This window comes from Arvicola amphibius, chromosome 15 (assembly GCF_903992535.2).
Source record: "Arvicola amphibius chromosome 15, mArvAmp1.2, whole genome shotgun sequence".
Classification (NCBI taxonomy): domain Eukaryota; kingdom Metazoa; phylum Chordata; class Mammalia; order Rodentia; family Cricetidae; genus Arvicola; species Arvicola amphibius.
The window spans coordinates 10,783,439-10,800,337 of record NC_052061.1 but is presented as its reverse complement, the minus strand read 5'-3'; the positions used below and the strand labels follow the sequence as shown (position 1 = coordinate 10,800,337).

At 38.6% G+C, this 16,899-nt stretch overlaps 1 protein-coding gene across 7 annotated transcripts in view; it reads left to right on the top strand.

Moving 5' to 3' along the window:
- Window positions 1-16,899, top strand: part of Cyld (CYLD lysine 63 deubiquitinase) — a 44,815-nt gene that overhangs the window by 9,088 nt on the left and 18,828 nt on the right. For 5 of the 7 annotated variants that reach the window (XM_038312455.1, XM_038312461.1, XM_038312459.1 and 2 more), the window contains 7 exons: window positions 86-388; window positions 2,522-2,627; window positions 11,085-11,093; window positions 12,079-12,177; window positions 14,532-14,648; window positions 15,507-15,886; window positions 16,699-16,864. In XM_038312455.1, the coding sequence (XP_038168383.1) occupies window positions 86-388; window positions 2,522-2,627; window positions 11,085-11,093; window positions 12,079-12,177; window positions 14,532-14,648; window positions 15,507-15,886; window positions 16,699-16,864 (1,180 nt within the window). The remainder of the gene's footprint in view (window positions 1-85; window positions 389-2,521; window positions 2,628-11,084; window positions 11,094-12,078; window positions 12,178-14,531; window positions 14,649-15,506; window positions 15,887-16,698; window positions 16,865-16,899) is intronic. The other 2 variants (XM_038312457.1, XM_038312458.1) reach the window with 2 other exon arrangements.

The window sequence follows — 16,899 nt, the reverse complement described above, 5'->3', positions numbered from 1 at the left end:
AGAGTTTTTCCAAAGTAATTTCCTGAAATCCCTTTAATGGATAATCTTTTTATATCTCTTTTTAAAAAAAAATTTGGAAAACTAGGAAGAAGGTCGTGGCCAAGGTTTCACTGATGGGGTATATCAAGGGAAACAGCTTTTTCAGTGTGATGAAGACTGTGGTGTGTTTGTGGCGATGGACAAGCTGGAGCCCATAGAAGACTATAACAATGGATTGGAAAGTGATTTTGCAGCCCCGAGGGATACAATGCAGGCTGAACCTCCACCTTTGGAAATAAACTCCAGAGTCTCTCTAAAGGTTGGAGAAAGTGTAGAATCTGGAACAGTAATATTCTGTGATGTTTTACCAGGAAAAGAGAGTCTAGGATATTTTGTTGGTGTGGACATGGTAAGGATTTTTTTAGTTTTATTATTGTGAATATGTATATTAATTTTGTTATCAATTTAGGTATAAATTGAACACTTTGTATTCTTAAAATGGACTAATTTACAGTATTTTAAAGAAGATATTCCAGTTTATCTTTGGTACAGGAACATTACAGTAGGAATGTGAGCAGAAACAAGACGTTTACTACATTTTTTTGGTGTTTTAATAAACTGGGATAATACTCTGTCTTTAAATTCTCCTTATTTTAACTGACCAGTAGACAAAAACAAAAACCAAACCAAAACAATAAAACAAACTGACATTTCTCTGACTAACCAAGTCCAAATACATTGTATGATACTGTATTTTCCTTTAATTTAAAAATACTTTTGATACTTTTTTGTATATTTGCTAAAGTTTAATTAATTTTCTCATAATAATGACTGTAGAAAGCTATTAATAGAAAATACCCAGGAAAAGAACTATACTGCTTTTTGAGTTGACAGAGTATTTCCACAGGATTTTCACTGTCTAAAAACTGTTTTCTTATTGCGGCAAACTGTGTACAAGAAAGGTTCCAGCGTAACCATGGTTACACTAACAGTTCAAATCATTTGGCATATTCTCATCATGGCCTCTCCACTGTCTGTCTACAGAACTTTTTCATCATCCTGTGCTGTGCTCTGTTTCTATTAAATAAACTCTGCCCAGTTTGCCCGTGCCTGCTAACTACAGACTAGGTGCCTGCCTGCTGTGGGACCTCAGAAGTGAGGTCACACGGCGTCACCCTTTTGTTTGTGTCACTCATTTTATTAGCATTCCAGGGCTCGTAGTGAATTAACGTGGCCTTCAGGGAATGAGGAGAAAGAAGTTGAGAATATTTTTATCATAGACTGAAAGTACAGGCAAAAGTTCATTATGGATAAAGGAGATTCCTTCCTAATTGTTCTTACCAGTGTGTATTAGGAGAGGATATGAGCAGCAGACTGACAAAGTGAATATTTTTAATAATCATTTTTATTTATTCATAAATGCTCTACAGAAATGGTTGGGATGAGTGTCCCAGTGTGTTTCTGTTACCTTGTACTTAGAAATTGTGTAAGATGGCCCATTAGTTAGGCACAAAATAAGAATTTGCCAGACTCTCGCTATGTGAAATTAGAGCCAGAGAAAGACCCGTGGGTCTCTCAGAATTGTTAATAATTAAGACCAAGAATTCTTTAAATGTGAGTTTAGTGTTTCAGAGGAGTTGTAGACTGGGTAGAGAGAATGTTGGAGAAAGAAGGCCATTATTCTTTGTACTTAGTCTCCCCTTGCTATAGGTTTCTTGGCCCAGGCTTTAGATGTTACAGGAACTGTTTGGGTGCTCTCCCTTCTTAATGGTGACCTAGGGGGTCATCTTATTTAGCTCAGGCAGGCTGTCTTGAGACTTGCCTGTCAGCTCCACATAAGTTCTGTCTGTCCATTTGATTTATGCAAGCATCAGTTCCAAACAGTCTCATTAGACTTCTTGATAAGAAAGAAAGTTCGTCAATCCCAGCTTTACTCATGGCTCTCTGTTTCCAGGGACACGCTAACATTCCACACTGGTTCTCAGAGCAGTTGTTTCTCGGCCATCTGTTTGTGCCTCACAAATAACTCCTGTGCCTGGCGACACAGTAGAGAATAACTTAGAAAATCCCCATTTTTTTGAGGAAAATCTTGTATACCCACAGATAACAAGAGAATTCTGAAGTAACTGCTGTTCTGTTTATAGAAAGACACACAGTAATACAGTGAGCAAAGTGCCCAGGGGATGTAAATGTGTGATTAACTTTAAGGGTAGGTTTCTGGGTAAAATAATGCATTCCTAGTAAATTTTCTTTTGCAGACAATGTCTCTTTAAACCTCAGCTGGTGTTATTACTCCAGACTAAAGTATGAAAAACGCTTTTGATTCATTATTTTGTGTGTTTGCTGTAAGTTGATTGTTATTATTTTTATTGTAAAATGTTGTTACTTTAGCAGATATTTCTAATACAGCCTTTTTTGGGGGCAAAATAGTTAACATTTCTCTTGAAAGATATTTTAGGTAATACTTTTGTAAGAAATGTTGGTGTTCACATTTATATTTTATTGACAAAGGCATAAAGGTTTACTTTTTTGGCATTTCAAGGATAACCCTATTGGCAACTGGGATGGAAGGTTTGATGGAGTACAACTGTGTAGTTTTGCAAGTGTTGAAAGTACAATTCTTCTGCACATCAATGATATCATTCCAGGTATGTCTCCTTTATGTATTCAGAAGATAGTTTCTAACATGTATTTTGTTATGAGAATGCAAATATATGCTAGAGATGGATCTTTTGAAGTTGGCTTTATATTGTAGAATTGTCATGTAGACTATCCTTTCTTTTCCCCCGAACCAAGGCAATAAAGGTTATTTCTAAAAGTATGTGAGTATAGTGAAGTTTATACATTATCTCTTACATTGTCTTCTCCTAGACATTCTAATAGAGAAAGAAATCCTGTCTTGTAATTGGAAGTTCAAAAATACAAAAAAGTGCTGTCTCTTGGAGTAAGAGATGAAGCTAGAAGCTTTTAGAAAAATTGATTATCTCATCTAAACTCCACAGAGGATTCAGGATTCTTGTTAAATGATGGCTGAAGCTCCTTTTTGTTGTTTTTAATTATTTTTTCATTTATTTTACATCCTGATTTCAGTTTCCCCTCCCTCCTATCCTCTTGTTCCGCCCCCCGCCCCGCCCTGGTTACCTCCCCTCTGTTTCTGTTCAGAGAGGGGCAGGCCTCTCATGGGTGTTAAAGTATGGCATATCAAGTTGAGGTAAGACTAAGCTCCTCCCTTTCTATTAAGACTGGGCAAGGCAATCCAATATGATGAATAGGTTTCCAAAACTTAGCTTAAGAGTTAAGGATCCTACTGTTAGGAGTCCCACAAATAGATCAAGCTCCACAACTGCCACACATATATAGAGGGCTTAGTCAGTCCCATGCAGGCTCTTTCGCTATTGGTCCGGAGTCTGTGAGCTCCTATGAGCCCAGGTTAGTTGTTTCTGTGGGTTCCTCCCTTTCTTCAACAGGATACCTGGAGTTTGGCCTAGTGCTTGGGTATGGGTCTCTGCATCTGTTTCCATCAGTTACTGGATGAAGACGCTCTAATGACAATTAAGGTAGTCATCAATCTGATTATAAGAGATGTCCAGTTCAGGTACCCTCTCTACTATTGCTAGGAGTCTTAGCTGGGACCATCCTTGTGAATTCCTTGAATTTCCCTGACATGAGGTTTCTTCCTGACCCCGAAATACACCCTCATCGAGACAGCTCTTTCATTATTCTCCCCTCCAAGTTCTTTTCGTTTTAAGATGGTATTATGGTAAATCATGCTTCATAACTGTAGTCAGAAACTATTACATAGTTTTATTATATCTATTATTCTTAGTATTTTACTACATATATTATTTATTACAAATTAATAATTAGGGCCAGCAAGATGGCTCAGTGGATAAAGGCACTTGCGCGCGCGCGTGCGCGCGCGCACGCGCGCACACACACACACACACACACACACACACATTGCTGGGTATGTAACACAGTGTTTTACATTGGTATAATTGGTACAGTGGTAAAACACTTTACCATTGAGAAAACAGAACAGCCCCTGAACTTCAAAAACAAATGAAAATAAAAACACCACCCAAAAATGAAAAACAAAAAACACCCTCCCCCCAAAAAAAACTTAAGAACCTTTTGTTTTGCCTCAATTAAGTATCTTCTTTGGCTGCTATGAGGTGATTGACAATGGTAGTAACACCAGCCACTGCTGTTAGAATTCCCAGTGATAGGCTAGTGCATTGAAACCAATAGAGGCATTCAGAGATAGGGATGTCCACAAGCCATAACCAGGGATGTGCCAGGCCTGGAATTAGATGGTTTATGCTCTCTCTATGTCCTGAACAGATTTATAAGGTAAGTCTTAATTTTTTTTCTGATTAAAAATACAAAACAGGGAGGTTGGAGAGATTGCTCAGTAGCTATGACACTGACTGCTCTTCCAGAGGTCCTGAGTCCAATTCCCATGGTAACTTACAGCCATCTGTAGTGGAATCTGATGCCCTCGTTTGGCATAAAGTCATACATGCAGATAGAACACTCATATTAAATAAATAAATAATAAATAAATAAATAAATTTTTAAAAATATATAAGGCAGAATAAACAGCAAAAGCAACAAAAGCAAAACAAAATTAAAAACCTGGGGCTCAAATCAGACTTAGATTATCTATGATGAAAGTGAGTGGCAGAACCAAGGTCCAAAACTCATCTGATTATCAACCTGTGTTCTCTTTAGTCTCCAACAAATCCCATATCCTACGAGTACTCTTGCATTGTGAACATCTGCATAAAAACCTGTATTTCTTAGTGTCACATACTGGGGGATATTATTTCCATGGAGATGGAGATGTATTTTGTTTCTGGTTCTATGAAAGATGATTTTACTGTAACAATTATAAGTGAGCAGCACACTGTATTTTTTCTTCTAGTGTTTTCCCATTATTGGTAATGTTGACAACAAAATGCTTTTGAGTTTATTTCTATAGCTTATTTTAGGCTATAGAAATGGAAACTGAAGGCTCCTAACCTGCATTCTTCCCTTCCTGTCTGCCTGTTGGTGTCAAGATAAATTGTTCTACAGTTTGAACACATTTCCCACACAGCCTTTAGTTTTGTAGCAGGAGGCATGAGGTTCATACGACAGCTTTACTTCGGTTCTGCTCCGAAAAAGTCTGACATACTTTACTTTTGATTTCTTTTAAGATATATTTGTTATTGAGAATTTTCATACATGCATATAATGTATTTTTATTATAATACCCCCCTCCAATTCCTCCTGGGTCTCCCACTCCTAATTCCTTTTCTTACTTTTTGGAAACAAATGGTTTATATTCAGGGGAAACATATGTGTCCTTATTTTATTTAGTTGTGTTTACTTTTTCATCCATGTTTTATAGACAGCACAGTTTGGGATGTTTGTGAATTAAAATGCTTTTTTAATGTTACAGTAAGTGCTTATTGTTTAAAATACAGCAGTGTAAAAGCACCATTCATTCAGACAGTAGAAAGCCCTCACATAGACTTCTTTAGATGTGGATATTTAGAGGCAAAGCACATAAGCATTCTTGGGGTTGAGACTGTAGCTCCATGGTTAGAAGACTTGAATGAAGCTGTAAGCTCCAGTCTCAGCACTGAACAAAAGTGGTGATTAGGGCTAGCAAGATGGCTCAGTGGGTAGAGCACTGCCCTCAAGATGGCTCAGTGGGTAGAGCACTGCCCTCAAGATGGCTCAGTGGGTAGAGCACTGCCCTCAAGACTGATTCCTGGAACTCACATGGTAGGAGGAGAGAATGACTCCTGCAGATTGTCATCTGATCTACACATGCATGCTATGGCACGTGGGTGCATGTGCGGACACACACACACACACACACACGAGTGATAAATTAACTAAAAAACTTTAAAATAAAGTAATTCCTATGTAGAACTTTCATCTAATAAGCTGAGATAGATAGTAAACGAACAGAATCTATGTAGATAGTAAATGAACAGAACCTGTGGCCAGTAAGATGGTGATGAGGCTGGAGAATGGTCATACAAGGAGTAAAGAAGATGGGGTGCTGCTCTGTCACATTTGTGTGCTCCCACAGACCTCTGCAGGAGACATTTGAGCAGCACACACAAGAAATTATTTGGGAGTTGAATTAAAAGGGCCTGTTCTAAAAGGTGGAGAGTTATGCTGATTTTATAATGCTAACTTGCTGAATGGCTGGGAAGAAGCCCTTGCAATTCTTTCTTTTATTTATGGATTTTTTCACAGGAGCCAATTCAGGATAATACTGCTTCTCTATAGTCATATCTCACTGATTTCACAATATCCCACAAATTCCACTTTAGTTAGCAAACAAATATGGGCATTTTTTAAAGGATTTTTTTTCAGGGAACTGTCCAATGGTGCTTTTGACACCTTAAAACCTGTGGCATTTTGTGTGAATTAATTGTCAATTTTTAGCTATCTTAATTGCATTGTTTTGGGTTTTACATTTTATAGCTGAATAAAGTATGTTGTGGGATTGGGAAAATCATTGTTAGTATAACTATTCAAGAAGGAAGAAGAGGGGCTCGAGAGATGGCTCAGTGGCTAAAAGCACTGCCTACTCTTCCAAAGGTTCTGAGTTCAATTCCCAGCAACCACATGGTGGCTCACAACCATCTGAAATGAGATCTGCTGCCCTCTTTTGGCCTGCAGGCAGACACACAGACAGACTATTGTATACATAATAAATAAATAAAATATTTTTAAAAAAAGAAGGAAGAAGATTCCTGAGCTGTGAAGCTCAGGGATGCAGAGTTGGTTGCGTGCTTTCAGTCCTCTGTAAATTAAAGATTGATGTGTTCCCTCCCCCAAATTTACAGCTTTCTTTCTTTATATATGTATATATGTGACTAATATATGTTTATATTCCAACTCTAAATTTGTTTGAACTGTAAATTGTCTTAGATTCTGCAGTAGCACATAATAAATAGAAAGAAGAAAAGTAAAACCATTTTGGAATTGGGCTGTAACCTTACAAGGAAATTTTTTTTAGCAGTACCCACCTTAAAAACATTTTAATTGTCTTCTATTTCAACACTGGTATAGAATTAAAATAACAAAAAACAAAACAAAACATGAGTTTCATGACTTGGGAGTCCCTTGTCAAGATCTTCAAGATTCCTGCTTGTCATTGATGTTATTACTGGTTTAGAGCAGTGGTAAGAAAGGAAAAGAATGCTGTTTCTCTTTTATAGCTATTGATATTCATAAACCTTGAATAGTAGATAATTAAGAATGATACTGCTTTTATACACATAAATTACACGTATTTGCCAACAAAATAAAGCTTGCAAATAGACTTTTAAAAAGTAAAATTGTTTAAATGAAAATTAATTTGGTATATTTGAATAAGCTTCATCTATATTTTGTATCATTAACATTCTTTTCTTGAGGGGAAAAAGCATGACAGTGTCTCCTTTAGTTCCTTAGTTTATTTTTTCTTGCCCAATTACATCCATTTGTGGGACAGAATTAACATTTCTAGCACGTAGGAAAGATTGTTTTTTGGAGCAGCTGAACAGTTGGTGAGATTTGGGAAGAATTCTCCCCAGTGAAATATTTCTTACTGTTGGTATCTGGAAACCTTTGCTTCACCCTGCTATAAAAGTGTCCCTCTTTGCACTGCTATTTCTGATGGTCCAAATCATTAAAGCTGCTGCGACAGCACATCCAGGTTTGTAAAGTTGTGATGAAGTATGCCAGTTTGTGACACTCCTAAAGTATGCATTTCGAGTAATGCATTTAAAGTAATACATTGAGCTGCTTCTGTCATTGTGAAGGTTAAGAGTATAATGCAACTATCAACAACAACTCAGACTTCACAGTATGTGCACATTCACAGAAATTTGAAAAGGAAGTCATTTAGTGGGACCCTTTCCTCCTGAGGCTGATCCCAAGCTCATAATTTCTGTATCCTTCCCGATCAGTTTTTTTTCTTTGTGTTGCATGTCTTCATAGTTCATGACCTTTAAAAAAAGGTAAGTTTTGTAGCAGTATAATTGATATAATTGATAATATAGCCATAGGCCAGTACATCTCAACCCTAAGAAAAGCTTCTTCCTGCAATAGATGTCAACACAGAGACCTTCAACTGGTTCAGGTACAAAGAATAAGAGACTGTGGAGTACTCAGCCTTAAGTGGGCACGTACATTTGCACTCCTCCCACCAAGGCTCAGGGACTTTGCAGAAGAGAGGGCAGAAAGTTCTTATGAGCTAGACATAGAGGTCAACTTCAAGAAAACAGAATTTTCTGGATGCAGCAGGGCAGTTGTATATATAATTTTGCAGGAATTGTGATGATGTGTTCACGACCTGTGCAGCTTCAGTGCAGACAAAATCCCAGCCTGCAGGGATTGGGGAGTGGGTATGAAACCCCACCACCAGCTGAGACTGTGGCTTCTGAAAGGAACTTGATCTGTCCACACAGGGTACCACTATTTACAGTAAGATTTTAGAGAAACAGCTACACTTGTTTTACAGCATGATTGTATGGTGTCACATGACCACTGGAAATATATGAATGACCCAGTTTTTCCACATCCTCAGCAGCATATTCTCAGATCTGTAAAGGCACCTGAGGATCAGGGTACCTTTTCCTGTCAGGGATATCTAAATTAGACAGATAGAAGTTAAATTTGGACATAGAGTTTACCCAGACAGTTACAGCTTACCAGTGTTAGTAGAGGCAAGAAGATTAGAAGGAATATCTAGTTTTTTAGCTGTGGTTCTAAGACAGTATAATCCTAATCTGTAGAAGGCAGAACCAAGTTTTAACTTTGTAAACAATTTAGTGTTTTAAATCAATATCAAGGGGTTTAGTCTTAAGTTAAAAAAATCTGACTGCCATCAAAAATGTAAATGAATAAATCAAACGTAACTTAAAAAAAATCTGACTGCCAGCAACATGTGTTCTTGTACATGAATGTAGAGGTACAGCCTTAATATCTCAGTAAATCTACATTGTTATAAATCTTGTTTTTTTTTATGAACAGGGAAGGAATTATACAGAAATACATTGTAAGTCAAAGCATATGGGAGAGGAATATTTTGTTGGTGGGACCAGCGCATGTAATCTGGAGTTACAAGTTTTACAGATTTTAAAACATGCACACAAACACACACAGGCATAAAGCAAGCATACTGTGACCACATTATTTACATGTATTTATTAATAGATGAACAAAATTTTTCCAGGAAACTGTGTCAGCTGACCAACTTAAGAATCCTGGAGTAGGCTGCAGGAGCCAGGCGAGCGCACAGGTGGTCCCATGGAGGGCTAGATCAGTAGATGCTGTAAGGGAGAACAGAGACACAAGGATGGAACACCTATGCAAGTCAGAGTAGTGGGGCAGGGGGAACAGATCCGTTGCAGGGAGAATCCCAGCATGACCAGATCACGTGCCAGGAATGAGAGAGACAGGAGTGCAGAGATGCAGACAGACAGCAAGAGAAGTGTGTGTGTGTGTGTGTGTGTGTGTGTGTGCGTGTGTGTGTGTGTGCATGCAGTGGCCAGTGTCTCCAGCAGCATGGTCAGGGCAGAACTTTCAGGATTCCAATTCCCAGATAGGTGGGAATCTGCAGGCGCCATGACCCTGGTAACTAAGACAGGTGCTGTGAGACACTGGCCACTGAGGGAAGGTAGGGATTGCAGTAACCAGAATTCATGGGCATATGGGAGTTCTGTCCACTGGTCCCCATGCCAGCACAAATTTTTAGGCATTTAGGACATTGGTGTCACACAGCTTTAGAAAGATTTGTAAAAGGCAACCCAATGGTGTTTGGGGATCAGGCTTTGAATTGCAGGTGCCCATTTCGCAAGTCTATGCCCGGACCCAAAGCCTAGTGCAGTGCATCCACTGTGGTAAGCATTGGATCAAAAATAGGGGGTATAGGAAATTCCCTTGAACAGAACATGGCTGAGAGCAGGAGCAGGGGAGAAGGGTGTTTCCCCACCACGAGGCCCCAGGCAGTGAGAAAAACAGCCCCTTGGTGGAACCTCCAGATGAAAAGTTTCTGCACCCCATAAGCCTTTCCACTGACGCAATAAGCCAAATCAGACCAGATCAAACCGAATTAGAAAAAGCCCAGGTTTAATAGATACCATGCTCCTGGATGGCTTTTCTAGTCCTCCAGAGAGGAGAGGGGAAAGAAAGACTAGAAAACCACGTGTTTGTTCTCAGGGAAGCAGTTTAAATACCCTGTAGGAGTGGTCTTGAGCATCTCTGGGGAGGGGTCATCGTTTGGTGGGCTTTCTCAGGGGTGGAGTCTGGTCTGAGGCAATTGGAGGGGGAGGCTCGGGATGGAGCTTCCATCTGAACATTCCAGACTCTTTGGATATATGGATGCCAGGGGCTGGAATGAAGCTTCCATCCAAACAGACCCTATCCCCTAGTCTTTGGTGGAGGGATAGCTAGTTTTCACACTCCTGGAACTTGGAGCATCACCTCCAGCATCACTAGCAGAGCTGGCATCATGCCTCATCCTTTTGGGGATAATTTGCTTGGCCATCTTGACAGAGTACAAAGGGAGGACCCCTGGCTGCATTTGTTATAATGACCCAACCTGTGTAATCTACATATATTGTGGTATCCATATGGTTGTGGTCTCTTTTCAAATGGAGTTACATATTCTTAGTTACAATTGACAGTGGGTATTAGTTATCTTTAGTCAGCTTATATGCTCTAATTTGGAACCTTCCTCCAGTGATAGTTATTTTTTCTACAAAAACTGTCATAGATGACATTTGTAAATATCTGAATGGTAATGTCATAAAACATTTGTAGTATTTCTTTCATTGTATCATTTTTAAAATTATGGTTAGTATATTTTTAATTGAAATGATATCTCAGTATTCTATTTGATCATATTTTGAAATGTTTAAGATATATAGTTTAATATCTATTTTCGTCCTCCTCCAGTCATGAAAAAAGATATCAAGCATTATTTACATACAGTTAATTGAGTATGACTCTTTTGTTACCTTTTTATGTTTAATTTATAAAAATTTTCCTATTTTTTCTTTTTGTCCTCAAAATTCCACTGTGTGTGATACTGTTTTGGCTGATAACAGCTTTATCAGGTATGGGCTCAGCAATTGTATTGCACTTCATGGCTGTGCTGTTAAACTTCCTGAGGGGAAGCCTTTCATCTTGACTCTGCTGTTTTTATTTGATCAGTGTTATGAGTGTTGGATGAGTGTTACCAGGTTTTAATATTTAGGAAGATCTTTGAATTTAAAAGAAGTTTGCCAGGCTGTTTTGTTACCTGTGCTTTGAAGTGAAACTTGGAATGCTTCCTTCAAAAAATTTAGTTCTGTATCTCTGGCTTTCTGCATTATTGATTTGTGTGTAATTCTCTGCTTTTCCTGTTTGCATTTGTTTGTATACATATCTGTGTTATTCTTAGTGCATGTTGTGTTTAAAGGTGGAAACATACTTAGTATTCAATGCATTCCTACCTCTGATTTGTCTCCTACCCAGGGTTTTACAAAGCTGTGTTCTGTGAAATACACTGATCCAGCATACTTACTTGGGTGGCTGAGAAAGTTTTATCAAGTCAGCTTAGTGCATCACATTGTTTAGAGGTTATCCAGGCACGTGGGCATGTAAAGGCTCCGGTTTTTACAGTAAATAAATTGTCCATGTTTATCTTGGCACCCTCCATAAATGCTTGAGCGTAAAACACTGTAATGTGTAGGATTGTGCTGGGCATGCTGATCTGGAAAATGTAACAAAAATTATGAATAAGGTTTTCTTTAAAGCTTTTAAAACTTCAAATAAAATTGACTGCATCTGACTAACTTTTCAAAAATTAAAGCATTTTGATAACTGATGATTATATTTTCTTACAGAAATTACATTTTTAAGTACAGTGTTGATGTTTTTTTCACCTGAGAAATTACTTTTCAGTGCTGTGGAGTCTTTAAAGAGAATCTGTAAGACTATAAAGATTGTGCTTTTTTGTTGAAAAGGATTTGTTTTTTATGCTATTGTCATTGTTTTCTAAACTATTTTTCTTCCATATGAACTTATGTATATATTTAAAAAGTATGTTTACTGTTTCAGAGAGCATGACACCGGAAAGGAGGCCTCCCAAACTTGCCTTTATGTCAAGAGGTGTTGGTGACAAAGGTTCATCTAGTCATAATAAACCAAAGGTTACAGGTATGGAGGCCATTCTTGGTAGTTTACATGATAATCTGATTCTCCAAGATGTTAAACAAGCTATATGTTATATATATATATATATATATAATATATATACACATATATACACATATATGTATATATATATACACGTACATATAATTTGTTCCTACACTTTATGTAAACTAAAATTTTATGTACGTGATTTTAAGAGAGGATGCAGTAAAGAAACCACTGAAATGGCCAGCCTATGAGTTGTGGAGGGAGATTTTTATTTGGATAAGAGAGAGAGAGAACAGTTGGCGGTGTTACATTCCTTCAGTCCCAGCACTCAGGAGGCAAAGGCAGGTAGATTTCTGTGTTTGAGGCCAGCCTGGTTGACAGAGCAAGTTCCAGCCGAAAAACCCTAAAGGGGGAGAGAGAGAAAGGGAGGGAGGGAGGGAGGGAGGAAGGGAGGGAAGAAAGAAAGGAGGGAGGAAGGAAGGATTGGACATAACCAGGACTATCTGCAAGAGAAGTGAGAATAGTGGGGGCAGGGGGAAATCCTGCCTTTATATGAAGAACAAATGGGTAGCTGGGGGTAGGGAACCCATGAGGTGGAGAGAATTTAAGGTAGGGAAGAGGTGAGAAAAGCTAGGATGGGCTGTGAAATGTGTAACAGGTACTTGTGATATTGGTGGAGCCTGGAGGCCAGAATGTACTTTGCTAATGCTAATAGATGCTACAGATGACCATGTCTCTTCTGCCAGTGATTAGGGAAATGACTCCTTTTGGTAGAGAGGAATTGACTTCACAGTTCCTAAGGAGTGCTTTTTGTCTAACCACCAGAAATCCTCCTATAGCCCTTTGGGGTTGGAGGAAATGGAGTTTCCTTTGGACCTGATACTAGGGACATGGAGACATGGAAAATACTGAGACTTGCTAGCTATTAACTAGCCAGCCAGCATGCCTATCTTAATTGACAAATTTCAGGCTAATGGAGAACGTCTTCAAAAGAAAACAAAAATCAACAAGATGGATCTTGAGGACTAACACACACACACACACACACCTGCAGACAAACCCACATGTCATACACACAGAAAAGATACCATAAGATCACTGCTCTCAGATATAAAAAAGCTATAGATTTCTTGTTTGTGGATGAGCATCTTGCTAAGTTTCCTGTGCTGACTTTAAACTTCTGGACTCTGGTGATCAGCTTTCTGAGTAGCTGGCTACAAGTGTACACCACATAAAGTGTGAGTTAAGCTATGGGGTGCAGAGCTTTTTGCTTTACATTAAGAAACAGTTGGCTTCACTATGTGCTGTCGAATTCCTACTGATCACCAATGAAGTGTCTTTGTAGTTAATACAGAGGCAGGGAAGTGTCTGTAACTGTTTGTGATGCAGGTATAATTTCTCCTTATTTATCAGTCACCCTATAAACCAATGGTTCTCAACTTTCCTAATGTTGTGACCCTTTAATACAGTTCCTCATGTTGTGGTGACCCCCAACCATTGTTGCTACTTCATAACTGTATTTTGCTACTGTTATGATCATAATATAAATATCTGATATGCAGGATGTCTGATATGTGACCCCCAAAGGGGTCGCTACCTACAGGTTAAGGACTGCAGCTATAAGCCTATGAGGTATGTGGAAGCTAACAGATGACAATTACATGTTCTCTACTGGAATGGGGTTTCATCCTGTGGGTCGTGACCCCTTTGGGGTTTGAATGACCCTTTTATTGGGGTCGTTTAAGACCATTGGAAAACAAAGATATTTATATTACAATTCATGACAGTGACAAAATTGCAGTTATGAAGTAACAACGAAAATAATTTTCTGGTTGGGGTTTGCCACAGCATGAGGTATTGTATTAAAGGGTGGCAGAATTAGGAAGGTGGAAAACCACTGTTCTATGGTATGGATGATAGAGGTTAAATTTGTGAGCCAGTAATTTCATCAAATTAAAGTAGAGGTGACACTGAACAGTAGACTACATGGAATGCTTTTCTTTGAGTCCAGGTTTCTCTAGATAGTCTGTAGTGTCCTGGAACTTGCTCAATAGATCAGGATGGCCTCAGACTCAGACATGCCTGCCTCTACTAAGTGCTGGGATTAAAGGTTTGTGTCACCACTGACCACCAGAATGGTTTCTTGAAGCTTTAATGTAAACGGCTAACTTTTATATTAATTTTATAACTCCTACTCTCTTCTGTGTTGACTAGTTACCAAACTTTTAAAGCTGAAGACAATACAATACTATGAATATGTATATTAGTTGTGTGAGCAGTTGTTATACCATACGCATGTTAATTTATTTATAAAATTTCTTTTTGTAACATATTGGCTTTTTAAAAAAGGAACTTTTCTTGTTCCATAGGATCTACCTCAGACCCTGGAAGTAGAAACAGATCTGAATTATTTTATACCTTAAATGGGTCATCTGTTGACTCACAACAACAATCCAAATCTAAAAATCCATGGTACATTGATGAAGGTAATCTATAATTTTAGTCCTCTTTATAATGATAACCTCTGTTTAATATGTAAAGGGAAATGACTTTTTCACCAATATTTGTTAATTTTGGAAACAGTGAATAGATCATAGCTAATATGACAATACTGCTGAACTAAAATATTAAACATAGTTTGAACTACACTGTTATTAGGGTTGAGGATACATTTGAAATATGTTAGTAGTCTGGGTTTTGTTTTGCTTTGTTTTTTTACCCAAGACAGGGTTTCTCTGTATAAAAGTCCTGGCTGTCCTAGAACTTGCTCTGTTGACCAGACTGGCCTCTAACTCACAGAGACTCACCTGCTTCTGGTTCCTGAGTGTTGAGATTAAAAGTGTACACCACTATGCCCAGCAGTTTGTTCTTATCTCTTAATATATATGCTTAGGATCAAATGTTTCTAGAAATAAAGGGACTCATTTAAAGACTTGCCTATCTTACTGTCTTTAAAACATACTACCTTTCCTTGTTTCTTAGATATCATTCTCCTTTCATGTATTTATTTCCTTCATCTGTGCAGGTTAATTACCTGGAAATCCTTCTAGTTCCTCCAGTTTAATGGTCTGGCTGACTGCTCTTCACCTCTTAAACTGAAAGCTTTTCTCCCGCTGAACTCACTCACTCTCTTAAGCTTTTTCTTTCCTCTGCTCTCTTCTGCACTATCCCTGAGCCTTAGAGGAGATTGTAGAAATGTCCTATTCAAGGTTGAGTCTACTTTCAAGCAGACTTGCAAAGGGATCATGTGATCAGTTAGACTAGAACTTCGTATTGTTTTTAGAGATGCAGTCATATTTAATGTTCTTGAACAGCCTTTTCTAATTAAGGACAACTTTTCATAGTTGCAGAAGATCCTGCAAAGTCACTTACAGAGCTGTCTCCAGACTTTGGACATTCATCACCTCCACCACAACCTCCTTCCGTGAACTCCTTATCCAGCGAGAACAGATTTCACTCTCTACCGTTCAGCCTGACGAAGATGCCCAATACTAACGGCAGCATTGCTCACAGCTCACTGTCACTATCAGTGCAGTCTGTGATGGGTGAGCTGAACAGCACACCTGTCCAGGAGAGTCCACCTTTGCCCATCTCTTCTGGTAATGCATACGGCCTAGAGGTGGGCTCACTGGCTGAAGTGAAAGAGAATCCCCCGTTCTATGGGGTTATCCGTTGGATTGGCCAGCCGCCTGGGCTCAGTGATGTGCTAGCTGGACTGGAACTGGTAATTTATCTTGGCTTGAAACTTTTCTTCGTGAGGTTTTAAAACTAGGTTTTCCTCTATTAGATAATTTCTTGGGAAGTTATTTTTTCTCAAAAAAAAAAAAAGCCGGTAGTAGAGGAAATATTATAGTATTGCTTACCTTCACCCTTTGCTATTCCTCAGGCTTCTCACCCACTTATTCCTCATGTTTGTTTATGATCCAGGAATAGATTGATTTTTAGGCTAGAACATGTAGTCTCCACATACAAACAATGCAGGAAAGAAAGCAGTTCAGTGACCAGCTTTCCTTCTTATTCCTTAGCCTCCGCCCATTGCAGTCAGTTCAGGGATGGGACTGACTTTAAAATTAATCATCATGTTTGGAGTCTTTGGGAGAGGAGAAGGTTTTATTTTTGGGTCTTAAAAAGTATACTGTGTGATATTTCATAACCAGGAGGGAGAACTTGAATAAATTTAGCTATTACCTAACTATAGTTTTTAATTTTTTTTTTCACTTGTCTTCTTGCTGGTGAGGAACTAGGTAATTTATCTACTCCTGCCCCTTGATTTTAATACTTCTGAAATGGCTCAGGGAAACTCAGTAAACCAGGGAAGTTCTAAGCATGTATTTTGAAAGGAAATGTATCAAATACTTCCCGGAGGGCTAAAGAATTATTTTCTTAAACCACCAGCTGAAGGCCAAAGCACCAGTTAGTCAGTCCCTTTTCCTTGGTGCTGTTCTGTTCAGAAAAGATTTGAAAAAGATATTCAGAAAAAGTGAAAACTCCATAGCTCTTCCTGGTGTAACATATACCCAAACCTTTCTTTTTCAGGAAGACGAATGTGCAGGCTGTACAGACGGCACGTTCAGGGGCACGCGCTACTTCACCTGCGCCCTGAAGAAGGCCCTGTTCGTGAAACTGAAGAGCTGCAGACCCGACTCTAGGTTTGCGTCCTTGCAGCCTGTTTCTAATCAGATTGAAAGGTGTAATTCTTTAGGTAATTGGATACTTTTAATTTATTTACCCATCTGG